At 43.5% G+C, this 16630-nt stretch overlaps 1 protein-coding gene across 1 annotated transcript in view; it reads left to right on the top strand.

Annotated features, from left to right (window-relative positions):
- The window catches only part of LOC119456073 (glycine receptor subunit alphaZ1), a 152002-nt gene that overhangs the window by 107338 nt on the left and 28034 nt on the right, over nt 1-16630 (top strand). The window contains exon 3 of the mRNA XM_037717673.2: nt 13143-13210. Within this exon, the coding sequence (XP_037573601.1) occupies nt 13143-13210 (68 nt within the window). The remainder of the gene's footprint in view (nt 1-13142; nt 13211-16630) is intronic.

Below are 16630 nucleotides of genomic sequence, written 5' to 3'. Positions count from 1 at the left end.
ACTTCGCGCTGACGGAGTATGCAGCTTGCTTAAGAGTATACGACGGGTATTTATAAGGGACCGAAGCATCACAACCACATGCCGGTCTTCTTCGGGCAATTTATTGGGAGTCGGCATTGTGGACTCTACCGTGGTGCACTGTATCCTTTGACGTGACTGTGGTGCCGGCTGTGGCATCGGTTGTGGCTCCAGCTGTGGCCTCGGCCGTGGCTTCAACTGTAGCTTCAACTGTGGCGTCGGATGTGGCGTCGGCTGTGGCGTCGGTGGTGGCGTCAGCTGTGGCCATGGCTGTGGCTTCGGCTGTGGCTTCAGCTGGGGTATTCGCTGTGGCTTCGGTTGTGGCCCGAAATAGAACATTGAGCAACCCGCTGCTAAACCAGCAAGCTCACAGACGAGCATATTCATTCAACATGAAGCTTGTTCTTTTTGTAATCCACATGTCCCTCGAGAAAAGCCTTTGGCGCGTTTCTCTTAAACAGCTTTTCCTATTATTTCGGGGCCAAGGAAATATCCCGTCTAGCTGCTTCTCCATCCTAAGCTCCTAAAGCACATTTAGTGCACACATGTAAAATGTTCTTGCACATGTTCTAAGTTTGCATGTTCTTAATTATTCAAAGCGCGACATGACACGAACAGGTATATTTACTTTGTCATTCTTTTCAATTCATTAGAAAACATTCTTATGAATATGATGTCAAGATTCTGTTAAAAATAAATTATTGTGACCGTCAATAAAGAACCTTCAGCTTTTTACGGCTTTTAGGATTTTAACAAGCACTGGCAGGTACTTCTCCAGCGACACACTTTGCTTTCAATTGCATGGTGTTGCTTATACAACTGCAAGGAGCAATCTTTCGCATTCCGTGCCAGAAAAAAGAAAGAAAGTAATCGCATTTGTGTGACCATGTTTAGTCCCAGTCCTAATTCTAGACGGCAAATTTTGAAACAACGAAGACACGGTGTCCAGCGTTGTCGTTTCGGTACAGATTTGGGACGCTTTCTGGTTTTTGTTTCCTGCGAAATATTTTTGCTCTGCTCATGACACGACCGATTGATGAATACACGCAAAGCGTGGGTTTTTGCGTTAGGCCGTGCACATTAACACTCCTCTCGACCTCTGCGCTGAGCCATGGTTGTTCCGCTGGTGGTGTTGAAGAGCGATTATGTGCTGTTAGCATTCTTAAATTAATATTTCTAAGTAATAGAAGGGGTCAGTGCAGAGACCGTTTTCCGCATACGCGTGCAGATAAAAAAAATTACCCGCTTGCTTAATTTCAATTCTCTGCTCAAGTGAGCGTACAAAGGGCTGCGACGGAAATCTAGAATTTCCTACAGGAGCCCTTATTTACACACCGAATTCAAGCTTCTTTATCATGTTTCTGGAAATACGAAACCTCCGTAGATGGTACCATCATTCCTGTTTTCCCCATCCACACCGCAGCCTGTACGAAGCCAACTAGAGCAAAAAGAAAGCGTGTACACTGGTCTTCTAATCAAGGCTCCGTCTATACGATCAGAGGCCTTGTCGCAGTGCCGATGTGCCGATGCGCCGAGGACGACGAATTCTGTGAAGGCGCGAGGGGAACTAGCGCTTGGGCGTTCAAAAAAATTTATTAGTTGGTTGTTGCATTTCAGGGCGGCAGCATCTTTTTCCTGCTCCGCTACAGTGATTACTCCGAACGATGGAACGCAACGTTCCAGAAGTTTCCACCGGGCCGATACCAATCACCGACTCAACCGAGTCCCCGACCCCGGTGATGAATCACTACGCAGTACGACTACCTCCGTTCGGGCCTGACCATCCGGACATTTCGTTTATTCGAGTAGAGGCCCGTTTTCTAGTCTCTAACGCCACTTCACAGCAAGCAAGGTACAGTTACCTACTCGGCGCCCTGCCCAATGACATTGCCACCGAAGTGTGCAACATCCTAACTTCGCCACCAAACCAGACACCGTACGACACGCTTAAGAAGGCCATCCTTGAGCGCGCGGCGATTTCCGAACGCAAGCGACTGCAAGTGCTGCTATCGTCAACCGAGCTTGGGGATCACCGTCCATCGGAACTCCCCAGTCAGATGCAAGCACTTATTGGCACTCGAGTCTCATGTTTCAACGGCAGTCTACTAAAAGAGTTATTCAAACAGCGCCTACCACACGCGGTTCAGATAGCTTTGCCATCAACATCGGAGCTGAACCTAACCGCGCTGGCCGTCCTCGCCGACAAGGTATGCGAACTAGAGCCTTCCCAGCTCTCCGTAGCTGCTGCAAGTTCTGAGGTGCACACATCTTCCCGCTTTGCAGCGGCATTGCCCACCAATCAATTTCCCACTCCGGAACCGACCTCGCCAGAGCAAGATGACATTGCCGAGATCCACGCCGACATTCCGCGGCTCAGAGATCTTGTGGCAAGCAAACTCACCACAAGGGACGACGACACCTCAGCGAGACACTTCGGAGACAGACGCTTTGGGTGATTTCCACATCATGCACCGAGACCCTCTCACCGTCCTCCTCCAACTAGATACCCTTCGGAGTCATCGCCGCGTTTCTGGTATCCCCGACGTTTTGTACAGTCCGCGCGGCGTTGCTCACGACCATGTGGTTGGCTGGGAAATGACATAGGAGCCACTAACAGCAACAAGTGACTCCCGCCTGTCTACCAGTCACCTGTGCTTCATTCGAAACTCCATCGGCGGACTGCAGTTCCTCATAGACACAGCAGCAGAAGTGAGCGTGCTGCCCACCCGTGGCGTAGACAGAAACTGTAGGCCAGTCATGCAACTGCAAGCCGTGGCTGGCCGAAAAATTGACGTCTACTGCCACAGGTCCGTCACGCTTGATAATAGACTTAGAAGGGCATTCACGTGGATTCTTCTGTCAGTCACACTTATACTAGGTGCCGACTTCCTTGCAAAATACGACCTCCTTGTCGAAATGGCAAGGAAAGATATACTAGATTCCACAAACTGGATTAGAAGTGGTTGATAAGGTTTCCACTACATGACCACTTGCGTTCACGGTGCGGAACGCTGTTCCAGAGCCATACGCCACATTACTTGGCAAATTTTCACCCGTTTCTGCTTCACCTGACTTGACGAAACCAGTATGCGATAACATCGAACATCACGCCATACCTCGAGGCCCGCGGTGTCATGCATCAACCCGTCGCCGTGTCATGTGTCACCATTTCTATCACCCCGTCGCCTGGCACCAGAGAAGTTAACCATGGCAAAAAATGAGTTCGAACATAGCTGGAGATAATGTTGCTCGTCCATCATGTATTGTATGGTCGTCAACTCTTCATATGGTATCCAAAGAAAACCGGAGATTGGCCTCCATGCGGAGATTATCGTGTCCTTAACGTAGCAATAGCCCCTGATAGGTACCAACTGCCAAACATTCAGGATTTTACTGCCAGTCCCCACGGACTAAAATCTTTTAAACTATCGATCTAGAAAAGGCATATCATCAGATTCCAATGGCTAAGGAAGATGTTGCCAAAAGCGCCATTACAAGCCATTTTGGTTTGTTTGAATTTCTCCGAATGCCTTTTGGCCTCAAGAAGGCTGCGCAGACATTCCAATGATTTATTGACATTGTCGTCCATGGGTTAGGATTTGTATTTGCTTACATCGACGACATTCTGGTTGCCAGCTCATCACAAGAAGCTCATCGTGAAAACCTTCAGTGGGTCTTCATTCGAGTTCAAGAACACGGTCTAGTTAATAACTCGGCCAAGTGCACTTTGGTGTACTATTCCTGAAGTTTCTTGGTCATATTGTAAACAGCGACGGCATCCAACCTCTCTTTTTCAAGGTTGAAGCCATTATAATTTACCGTCGTCAAAACTCAATCCGACAACTCCGACGTTTTCTCGGTGTAGTAAATTTCTAGAGGTGTTTCATCCCTTCGTGTGCCACAATGCTTAAACTACTGGAAGATCTACTGGATCGCACGAAATCAGCGGCATCAACTCCAGCCTGGACAGGCGTGACAAACAAAGCTTTCGTAGATATAAAGGTCAAACTAGCCAAAGTGACCCATCGGAACCACGACCCCCCCCCCCCCCCCCCTTATTTTGGTGTGGCTCGCGCAGACTGGTCTTACGTTGTTCAGTGATTGTGACTGGAAACCTCCCGGTATATTTTCGAAGCAGCTATCTGGCCCTGAGAAGCGCTACAGTGTTGTTGGTCCAGAACTTCTTGCATGTTAGCTCACCATAAAAAACTCTTGATATTTTCTATAGGGGCGTCGTTTCAGGCTGTTCCCCGACCATAAACCACTAACCTTTGCGCTGAGCTCTGGAGGAATGAAGTACTTGCCAAGGGAGTCCACACTGTTGGCGTACCTTGCTGCGTTTTCCACAAAAGTTGAGCACGTCAAGGGCGCGATGAATATTCACGGTAGATGCATTGAGTCGCGTCGAAGGAGGGAACGCTATATCGGTAACGCAAGAACACCTTGCATCAGCACAGATCGGCGACCAATAATTATAGCGCTTGCGTACGAACTCCACGAGTTTGCAGCTTGAAGATCTCCCCCTACCCGGCACTACCATAACCATGACGTGCGACATGTCGACCGGCTCACCAAAACCTTTTGTACCGCTGTCGCTCCGACGACGCATATTTGAATACTTTCATTCTTTTCCCACCTTTTGATCTGGATATCAAAGCATCGAAGAAATTCGTCGCCGAACGCTACGTGTGGCCTGACATTATCATTTACTTGTGAAATTTGGCACCGGCTGTTGGCCTTGCCATAGAAGCAAAATCCAACGTCATCATGAGAAGCCCGCTTCAGAAACTCCTACTGCCAAGCTACTGTTTCCTCAAAGTGCACATGAATACCGTCCTACCACTTCCTCTTTCTAAAGGATACCGCTACCTTCGCACAATCGTTGACCGGTTCACCAGCTGGCCACAAGCAGCACGAATCAGCGATATAACAGCTGAAACCATCGCTAAAGCTTTTGTTAACGCCTGGTTGTCCTGATTTGGAGTTCCCCAGGAAGTAGTTACTGACTGACGCGGCCAATTTGAATCTCCATTCTTTCGTCATCTTTTACGTCTATTATAAATCCAACATCGGCGCACAACAGTCTACCATCCATAAGCAAAAGGTCTGGAGGAGCGTTTTCACAGGCAAGTGAAAGCAGCGGTAATTACCCATGCTAACATCGAACACTGGATTCACGCCTTAGCTCCAGTACTCCTGGGTATACGAAGTGTCTGTGAAGACCTTCAGTGTGTTTGAGCATAGCTAGTTTATGCAACTTCAATAAGACCGCCTGCTTAGTTCATCTGCCAAAGGCCTAACGAAGAAACCAAGCTTGATACTCCATCTGCTTACTAGACGTTTTCAAGGCAATCGGTTCAGTGGCGCAGCCGCACAAATCAACGCACAAGCCGTTCCTCTTCAAGGAATCACAAACCGCCACTCAGGTTTTTCTTCGGACAGACGCCGTTCGCAAGTCTCTGCGACCGCCATACACCATCCCACACTTGGTGATCGAGCGACAAGGTAAACACTGCAACAATTCGCGTACATGCCAGGGAAGAGAAAGTGGCAACAGACAAGCTCAACGCTGCGTTTGTCTGGACCCGCGTAGATGGTACCATCATTCTTGTTTTCACCATCCATCCCGCAGTCTTTACGAAGCCGTCCATAGCAAAAAGAAACCGTCTTCTAATCAAAGACTGGTCTTCTAATCAGAACCCCGTCTATGTGTGGGGGGAGGGGGGGGGGGGGGAGGAGGGGCTGTTGCAACGCCGCCGCACCGACGACGACGAAGTCCACGAAGGCGCTAGCCGAGCGAGCGCTTGGGCGTTGGAAAAACAAAATAGTTGCTACTTCAATTTCAATGTGGCCTTATCTTTTGCCTGCTCCACAACAGCTTGTTTATGCGACGTTTTGTTTAGACAAGCCGAGCAATATTTCGCAAGTATAGTCACAAAGACGAGCTGATCGGCCAGAGTCCACCACGGAAAAAAGCAGTGTAGCAACGGGATATGAAAGAAGCTTCGGACGCAGTGTAATCAGCGCGGCGTTCGTGTTTTTCCTTTTTCTCCCGTTTTCCACCGCCTTTTTCGTGAAGTAGCTGCCTCCCAATCTTCCCGGCCCCCGCAAATATTGAGAACATCTATTCAGAAAAATTCCTTATGGTCTACCTGTATCTTGTAGTGTTTCAGTGAAGCTGCTGTGAAAAAAAGAGCACTTTTCTAACTAGAAAAGTTATTAACACAAAGACAGTTTGGTTTTCGTCAGCGCTATTCTACTAACCTTGTCTTAACCACTCTCACGGACGTGATCGAGACAGAAATTAATAAGGGCGCATTCGTATGATCTCAGAACTTCATGTTGGGCTACATTCATGTGGGCTACATTCTGGTAAAACAAATTAGAGTGCTAAGAATGCACCTGAATGCATGAAATAATAATTGGTTCTTGTATGCGGGTGTTTTTTGCGCTATAATTTGGTTTATCAGAATCGCAGGATCCGTTTTTATTCATTCACGAAAGCAATTTCATAAATTAATGAGAGCATTCTATTTACGAAACTCAGCGCCTCCGGCATAACACCGACAATCTTCATAACTAATCAGCAGTTACTTGCAGACAGACAGCAGAACAGCAGCTTTTCTTTTCAACAGTCCTGCCTGACACAAGCACAAATAACACTGTGGTACCACGGCGGTACACTCAGGGGCTCCTCTTTTTCCTTATGTGCAATAATAATTTTACAAGCTGTCTTACTTCTACGGAATGTCTTTCGTAAGTTTCTTCTTCTTTATCGTCTGTTTCCACTGCTTTATTAAATAAAATATATGAGAAATTTGGCCACAAATAGGGACCGCTGTACCAGAAAGATAGATGCAAGAAACACCAAAGAAAAAGAAAATAACAAAAATAAAAAACACTGTCATAAGTGTATGAACGAATGGCAAAGCACTAATAGAACAAATCCACGTCTCACAGAGGAGAGAAAAAAAGAGCGGTTAAGACTACTTGAACAACATAAGCGTGGACCTGTGTTGTGATGCCAGAAGAAATAAAATGCAACACAAATTGCAGTTTCAAAAAATTACTTTCTACGAGAAAATCTCGTACAGCCTTTACAGCTAGTCACTCTTCGTCGGGACACTGTTTAAACGTATGATCGCATCTGCGCACTCAGTGCGCATGTATATAATACCTGATAATAATATAAAATAGTATACCATCACTATATATATATATATATATATATATATATATATATATACATGTTACCATATTATTTATATATCAGCAGTGGGTGTCAGAAATAAATTGCTTATTAACCCTCACAAAACAAGTTTATGGTTGTCAGTTCAACGAGCGAATCTCGCTGTATCGTTCTTCCAATCTACAAAGCGTCCCATTTAGCATTGTCATCTAAGTGAGTCCTTGTCTTTCGATGTTCAACTACAATACTTCATAAAATTTATTGTGCACACTAACCTTTTAAAAAGAAGACTACCTGCGGCATCATAGGGCATTTAAATGCTATCCATCGCTTTCAACTGGATACTCTCATGATATTGTATTATGCCTTTAGTTACAGCACATGGCATCTTAGATGCCGCTGCCATAGAGCAGCGGCATACCACTACAACATGTTGCAGCAGCTCATCCAAAATACCATTGCTCATGTTATTTCGTCAGCCTCTTATAGCGCTCATCTTACCGTCATCTTCTGTAATTTAAATTCGTCTCACTAAACAAAATTACCTGGTACAACTATGGTATATACCACACTTCAATTATGACATGGGTTGAAGTAGCCTCTTCCCACTTCTAGCACTACAGTATCGTATTACGAGAATAATGTTTTACTTCCAAAATCGCGCTGTCATTACGGCAAACAAAACTGTTAGCATTGCTGATGTGAAAATTTGGAATAACCTACCGGACCATGTAAAATCTGTACGAGCATTATCACCATACCAGCGTTCACTCCGATCTTGCATTGCAAATTCCCGAACAGTTTATTCCTACTTTCGCCTTATTTCTTCCTCATATCCTCTGGTTACTCAATTTATGCTTACCTTTGTGTTAAAGCATACTATTTCAACACTGTACAACTTGTACAAACGTTTCTTTTTTGCTGTCTAATAGCAATGAATGCCTTTGTAAATTTTATTCTTATGTAACTGATGACAGATGACACTGCAGTTTTTTTAATGTCATAACTTTTTTTTCTGTATAAGAGCTCCTATAGAAGAGAGGTGACCACTGATCATGGAATAATAATAAAAAATAAAACTCTGTGCATTCTTTTACAACTATAAAAGTTCTGCAGCCTTTTTTGTTCTGAACGCCATTTTATTTTTACTACGTTACATTTTGATGAAAACTGATAACTCTGCACTCAAACTTGTTGACAGCACCAAGGAATAACAAACAGAACTTCGGTAATATCCGACATATCCAGTAACTATCCATGTATTTAGAGGCCTACACATTACCGCTGGTTCGCCCGTCATTTGCAATTCACAGTCGTATCTTCAGCCAAAGCTGTCCATGTATTTAGAGGCCTACACTATAACCCTTGGTTCACCCGTCATTTACACCTCACAGTCGTATCTTCAGCCAAAGGTGCGTCAAGAAATTGTGCGCACATTTGAGACAGTTCTCAAATCAAGTAGTATACCAATAGCACATCGCTTGAAAATGAACTGTACTGCTTGATATTCAATGACACAATCGATTTCTATCTCTCTATCTGCATCTATGCCACCTTTCTATGCCACCTTTACTTTGGCGTTCCTCTAATATGTTTCAAATCTACAGCGTTATCTGTATCTGCTCTGGTTTGCCAATAAAAGGTGTGCATGCGGTTAGATTATGAAGCATGTACATTTCCTTCTTAGAAAAGGAAACACTGAAACGGAGTTCTATTTAGCAGAGGAGACAGTTTCTTGCTTTTCAACTTGCGCTGACCTTGTCAGCATGGATCTCCGAAACGTGCACAATGGGCCACTCGTTATGTTTCAGCTTCATTGTTGCTTTCAATATCTAGGCTAACTGAACAACCAACGATTTATATAGACACGCGAGACCCTCGATCACATTGCTGGTTTTCTACTTTGGCCCAGTAATCGGCTCCACAAAAGCAATTTCTGCTGCCGAATGGCCACCACCTACAAAAGGAAGCTGTTCATTATTATTTCTGTCTGTCAATCACTGAAAATCAACACAGGGCTTTGCCGTATCTGTAAGTAGGCATCAACCAGAAAATTTATTGTAAGCATAAAACGGGTTTTTAAGTCGATCTTTAGGAAATTGTCTTAACATGTTTTCGTGAGCGGTAAAACAAGTATAGCCGTACGAACAAATGCACAATTGAACTATGTTGTCCATAATCACTGTGTGTATGGTGTTAATCTTATTTTTTTTACACTCCAAAATTTCTTACCAAACCCTTGGGGCTATAAATCGGATACAGACGTTTGATACCTCTCGAGGAACTGCCTACACACGTTCAGACGACATGCATTTAAAACAGACATAACCATTTATTTTCTTCGCGCGAATCTTAATAAATGCTATTGTAGTCGCTAAAACGAGAAACAGTATTTTTTTTTCAAGGAAAGAAGAGTTGTCCCTCTCTTCATAATGTGTTATAAATGGAAAGACTATTTCAAGAAAGGAAACTTATTCAGGAAATGAGGCTTCGAATATCTTGAGCCCCATTTTTCTCTTCAGACATGGCGGTTGGGAATATGCCTATCACTGTTTATGTCGTTGTACTAAAGAGAAAAGCGAAAGATGCAAGATTCATTGAGACTAATTCTTTTAAATTTCTTCCATAGTGACATACTTATCGTCTTAGCCGGTGGCATGTGTCTAGATGATAAAAAAAAGCTCAACAACACATCAGGATGTTCTGGTATTTTAAGAGGAATGCATGTGGAGCGTTACGACACAAACTTAGCGGATGCAACATGCCATGTGAGTGTTATTTATTATTAAACTAGCCAAATAATTCTAAACATCATGGTGTCTTTTCATTTTATTACATAGCTCCCAAGAACGTAATCATGGTTTGACACCTGAGTTGTTCGTGTGTGCACAAAATACGTGAATAACTCGTGCTTTGTTGCGACTCTCTCACAAAGCGTAGATAGCACAGAGTGGTTTCGGGCTTGAAGCAGGCTTCCTTGTGACACCAAAGAAAGTTGAGGTGAATGGTAATCCGGTGGAATTACAAATCGCTGACGGCATGTTACTCAGCCTAGTGCTCTGACGGCCACCTGCACCATGAACGTATAGCCGAAAGCTGGACATGCCTCACGGCATCGGCTATTTTTCGCGTTTTAAATATGTCGTTGTTGCCTTAGAAGATCGATAAGCCTGGTCCTCTCATGGCGCATGAGAGGACAATATATAATAGGAGCAGGATAAATGAGTGTATATATATATATATATATATATATATATATATATGAAGAAAATCAGAAGCACAACTTCGCGGTATATATATATATATATATATATATATGTGTAGAGAGAGAGAGAGAGAGAGAGAGAGAGAAATATGCTGCATAGAAATATATGCGCTGAGACTTGTGGCGCAGATTGACACACGTAAATTGTTTATCTATTTCCGTAGACCATTGTCCACTGAGTAACTACTGTTACAAAGTTATCGCTGGGTTCAAGACCAGTCGTGCCTATATAAGGGCAAGTCGCCAGCATGAAATGCCTCCAGTACTAATTTTAATCATAAATGTAGAAGTAAAAGATTTGCTACGCATTTTTTAATTAACCAGTGCTAGAGACGTTAGCAGCGAAAGCGTCACTAATACCTGGATCCCTTAAAGTAAAGTTAATCTGGCTACCCATCGCCCTCGAAAGGCACAAGTTGCCTTTACTACTCGCTCACCGTTCTGGGTTGTCTAATGTGTCTCTCGTTCAGTATCTCCCGACTGCGTCTTCGGAGCGTCACGCTCACTCATTATACATTTGCGCTGTGGCATGCCAAACAGAAAACACGGCGCGAAATTCCGGTGAAGTGTGGCACTAAAGAATTCGCGAGAAGCGATGTCGGACCTGAGATGCCTTGTGTAGTCATAGCGTCTGAGCGGGTTGCCTTCGATGAGGGATTTCGTTTCACGCTTTGCGTTTTATTCCGATAGTAATTATCTGGACACTCCAAGCGGATTTCTGCCGTCGGCGTTGTCGTCACCGTCGCCGTCGCCGTGAGGTTCCGTAGCACTTCCAACGGCGACGAAATTGTCGCCGCGCGCCGTATGCTTCATGTGCGATTGAACAGCGCGCGAGGGACGCGCGCTTTTCGGTGGAAACACTTCCGTGCTACACAGATGCTCTCCTGTGCCTGAAATAGATGTGTGATCTGCTAGTACGAAACGTCCTTGAAGCCCACGGTCAGAAATTTAGTACATAAAACTGAGATTTCTCGGGTAGGCTGCTGAAGAGTTAGCAGTCTACCCGCATGTCTACCATCTACATTAGCATATCATTCTCTTTTGACCTGCCAATCGAACCACAATATGCACAATTTGGTCCAGTATATTGTAAGGCTTTTCCTATCTGAGACGCAACGCCTGATATAAATTCTTATTTCACTGCGTAGCTGTTTGAAAAGAAAGAAAAAGCAAAGCCATGACATAAGTGTTATATATATTGAATATTGCGCAGCTTAGTACCTGCATGTTCAGTGCGTCGCCTAGCATCTTCACAATCCATTTGCTACGTACGCGTTTTAAGCGCTGTCCTGTTGAACCCCTTACTTCGCGAATGTTTATTTTCCTGGGAAAAAAAAGGTTTTGTTTAGGCCAGGTATGTACAAACAAACCTAAAATGTTTGGGGGAAATGTATAGCGACAATTTTAGAAGCAAGATTTGCCGCGTATCATGTACGATATGCCATGCAGTTATGACTGTTTGTTGTGACCTTACAGAAGGACATTTGAATTGCAGAAAACATACAAAAATATTTTAACTAGTTCAAAAACATGCAACATTGCTGTAGAAAATGAAGTGAACTCGTCGCAATTCAATCTAGTGCAAATTTATATCAAAGTTGATGATGTAATCCTTCCATTGACTAATTGGTAGCCCACATATTTGATAGAGCAAATATTGCTTGCCTCGCAGAACAACTAAAATATATTTCTATTTGAAAACAACAGTGAGTAGATAAAGGACAAAAAACACTCTGGAATTTTTGGGGCTGATTTTAACAGTTAAAATTGTCAAAATAGTCTGTTTAATTAGGAATGCTTTGCCTGTTGTGTGGCGAGCTGTCGTCATAAAATTTGCATAAAAAATTACTGAAATATATTTCAGAGTTTTGGTTGGTATGCTTATGATTGCTAGCCATTACACACATTCCTGGTAAATGTGTGAAAGTTCCTTATTTTTTTATTCTGTTAGCCTTGAAGCGGTTGTTTTATGTGTATCATATGCCACGCGCAAGGGTAAAATCAGTAACGACTATAGCGAATCTTTGTACAATATTCAATATGTGGATAATAAAACGCACCATAAGAGATCGGCAGAAAGGAAGCCTCTTGTGTGAGAATAAATGAAAGTCAATTAATGATCATAAGGAACAGTCCGGCTTAAATTGTAGGTCCCAATAGTAGAAATCTATAAATATATAATAATTTAAATATACAAAGAGGACCTCTAATATGTAGACTGATAAAGTACAAATTATCGTCTTGTAGCATATTTGTAACGTGCAAGCAAGCCATCTACGTAGCCATCATCCTAATGTACTCTGTAATGCACAAATATTCGCAGAGCTATGATCTGGCGAAATACATTTCATTAAACCGCTCTTTAATCGTGTTCAATAGCGTCAGATAAGTACACTTGTATACGAAATAATTTTTATTGAATAATTTTCATAACCTGAACACAACTTTGCAGCTGAGCAGCTTCACAAAATTTTATAGTAGTTCAAAGTACAGAACAACCGCTTTGTGAACAGCAGGCGAGAACTTGAAAAAAAATGTGTAATGCATTATTTGATGTCTCCCTCGGGTGCTTTTTGGGTATGAAAAGCAATTTACATAAGTGAATGTAGTGCCGTCTCTAGAGACATTGTTTTCATTCGCCGTTTCTTCGTGTTTTGTTTATTTCAACAGACGTCCCTACAGTTGTAAAGTGCGAGATATATCTGAGGAGTTTTGGAGCTGTGAACCCCGCAACAATGGTAAGTACCGGACTCTAAGCGTCTTAGTCTTGTGCAACTAAGAGAAATGAATGTTCTTTCTAGAAACACAACGATTGTAACGCGCTATACGGACTGCAGCTTTATTGCTGTGCCCATGTTAACAAAAGGTAAACCAAACTCTACTTCAAGTGGCAATCACGTCATTGCGTTGCAAATTCTGCGCTGATTCAAGAAATTCAAGAAGATATAGCCATATTTGAGTAAAATCGAGAACATACAAGTAGCACTTGACTAGCATTGTTGCAAGCAGTTACCCACAGGAAGATGTCTTCGGCAAGGAGCTACTGCCACTGAAAGAAGTGCCAGCCATGACAGCATTCCTTGTCTTCCTCAAAGTCCTAACTACTTACGGTAGGTAACTTGGAACAAAAACAAATATATTCTTTTGACGAAGCTCGAAACCTCTGGTCGCCGCCTTTTATACCTGCTCAAGAATATTCACAATTGCCAGAAACAGTATATGTAATGTCCTCATATGAATATCACTTGCTACAAAAGATAACGTATAGCTAAGCCACTTCTACTCGTTGATAACAGGAGATTTCTACTGGTGCCAATAACATCGCTTGCTAAACACAATAAAACAGGTCGCCTATGTTACAGGCCTCCCTTTATAGGTAACGACATACTGGCCAACGAACTTTGGTTCCAGAATGTTCCTAAACCCCAAGTAAAGGTGTTTTAACCTCACTTCGTCATTGTCATTTAATTGAAACTGTCCACGATTACCGATTATCATAAATATTCAGTGGTCAGTATGGTTGGAAGTCATAGCACTGAACTGCCTCAAGTAAAGAAACGTGTAATTATTTGTCTCGCTTTAGCAATAATGAGGTTTCATACCATGATTCCATAGGCATTTTTCGATACAGACAAACAAAAACGAATATATTTTGATAGTGCTTCTTGCCAATCTCTCATTGTTCCTAGTCGATGTACATCTGGTTAAAAAGCTGCGGCACTGCAGTGATGCTATCGGGTCGTTATATTTTAGCGCGATGATGTTGCAACAGGACAAGTGCTAAAGAAATGGCATTTTAGAAAAAATAAATAAAAAAAATTCGCCCTACATCTCGCCCAGATCCGGTGTATTAAGCAGCGTTCTTCACGCGTTATCTATTAGTCTAACTCTATCACGCACATGAGGTTTTCTTTTTTTCTTTCATATATGAAATGCCCGCAGTGCCGATATGACCAAATTAAATATTTCAAAGGGCCAAAGTATCAAAGTCCCTGCATTATCAACTTCTTGCTAAGGTCTTTCTATTAGTAAATTTTTTTACCGATTGTACATGGTTACGTTAGAGCAATTGATTTCGCTTTATTGAAGAATACGTGCCTCCTTTTTTGATTAGATAGTTTTTTTTTCTACAACACCTAGAATCGTAAGCGACACGTTTATCCTCACGTTTAGCCTTATGAAACGGCAATATATTTGGGCCGCTTGTCAGATGGGTTTTTAAAGTCACGATCGTAATAAACCTACTTTTATTGGATTCAGAGGAATCACCTCTTGAAATCATTTGGACTTTAACGAAAACATTCCTCTGTTCTGGAAGGCAACTGCGCATCTTTTGCATAGTGTATATACGCAGAGAAGTGCTCTGATAGCATTCTTTCGTTTTAATGCATACGTGGGTACAGGCCTGAAGAGATATCGCAAGGTCTCGGTCTTCACTTTCATTGGAATTATCCTATTTCCCACTCCTTTTCGTTCGATAAGTAAAGTTAGGTTACGGCGTGTTGGGCTAGGTTAGGTCAGAAGCTAAACACTGAACATAACTTTTTAAAATTTGGTAATAGCATGTCTGATAATGAAAGCTGTTTCGTATCCCAATATTGCGCTTCCACACGTGGGCGGCAATAGCACCTTAGTTATTTCTCTTTTATAGCCGCGCATCGACACATACTTCAGCACGTGCTGACGAAGTGGGCACGAAAATTAAACACACAGGCCCAGCAGCGCATTACTTACAGAATAACGTAATATTCTTTAGAAAAGTCGCAGTTTCGCCCGGAAAGTGGATCATTGATTGCGATAGCAAATTATTAGACAGCAGCAGCGAGCGAATTGACCTTCGTGCTGCCTCTCGCTTCAACGCGAACTAACTGGCGAAAACACACCGCACACGAAGCTATCAGCACTCGGCGGACTCGCGCCGTAGCAGATCGCTTTCAAGATAGGGACCTCGCGGCCGCGCGCGGCAGGTGCCATACGCAGCAGCCGCCGGAGTAGAGCACCCCCCCTCCTTCCTCACTTTCCCCTAGTGCCTCGCGTGCGACGGAAGATGGCGCGCTTCCTCCCCGCTTTCCTCCCTGGCGCGCGCGAGATTGAGCCGCGATCGTCGGCTGACCCTCGCAAGCTTTCACTCGCACATGCGGCATTCGTCGCGCGGCGACGGTGTTATCCCGCTTGAACTTTATACGAAACATCACGGGCGACTGCGACACCGTCGTCGACAACGACGGCAGAAATGCTACCTGGAGTGTCCATGCATATAATTGCAGCCGCAATAATAAGACTTCGCTAGGTTCAACGCCCTAGAGCATAGCATTCAGTATCCCTAAATATGAAGAAGAAATATTGAAACAAACTAATTTAGCAGATAAACGAGATACTCAGTCGAGAACTCATCCATAATGGCCATCCAGTTTTGCGAATAACAGAAACGCATCATGTATGAGGCTCCATATTCCCCTCTCGCGCTCCCCTCCGGACATGCTGCGCCTTCTGGCGGCGCTGCCGCGGAGTCCGAGCAGGCCAATGTTGGTGTCATAGGTTCATTGAAAAGAGGCGCATACGCAGTGGAAGATACCCAGTAACACATGCCCAGCGGCACATACCCAAATTGGCGTCAACGAGGATCATTGAAGATTGGCACACACCCATGGAGGAGCACATACCAAAGCGAACGAACCACATTTCCAGCCTACGCTACGTTGGGGATAGGCCCAAAATTTTAAACGGCACTATCGTCAAGATCAGCCCATACCTATCGTGGGATAGCTGTACAGCTAGATAGGTAGATAGCGGAAAAAAAAACTGCTCTCACAATGCCGAGAATGCTATTCGCATAAAATTTTGCAGTAACAATGAGAAAACAGCAAATATGTATCGGCTGTTCGCAGCGCGGTAAGCGGCGTACCCGAAGTAACCTTTTATTTCTGCAGCAACATAAGTTTACCATACAATAATCGTGTGCTATTATAACCTTGCCAGAATGCTAGCGTCCTTACGTGAATTCCGCTAGCCTGTTAGCCAGCCAGCTGCTTGTGTTAAACGTGTAGTTTGCTTACCGAAAATTTTAATATAGTGAACAACTGAAAAATTATTCGCTAACCATGCTTTGTTGTCATACAGGATATTTTCCCATACTTAACAAACTAAGTCTTTTTCTT

This window comes from Dermacentor silvarum, chromosome 6 (assembly GCF_013339745.2).
Source record: "Dermacentor silvarum isolate Dsil-2018 chromosome 6, BIME_Dsil_1.4, whole genome shotgun sequence".
Classification (NCBI taxonomy): Eukaryota; Metazoa; Arthropoda; class Arachnida; order Ixodida; family Ixodidae; genus Dermacentor; species Dermacentor silvarum.
The sequence above is the reverse complement of the archived record's forward strand: the minus strand, read 5'-3'. Positions and strand labels throughout refer to the sequence as shown.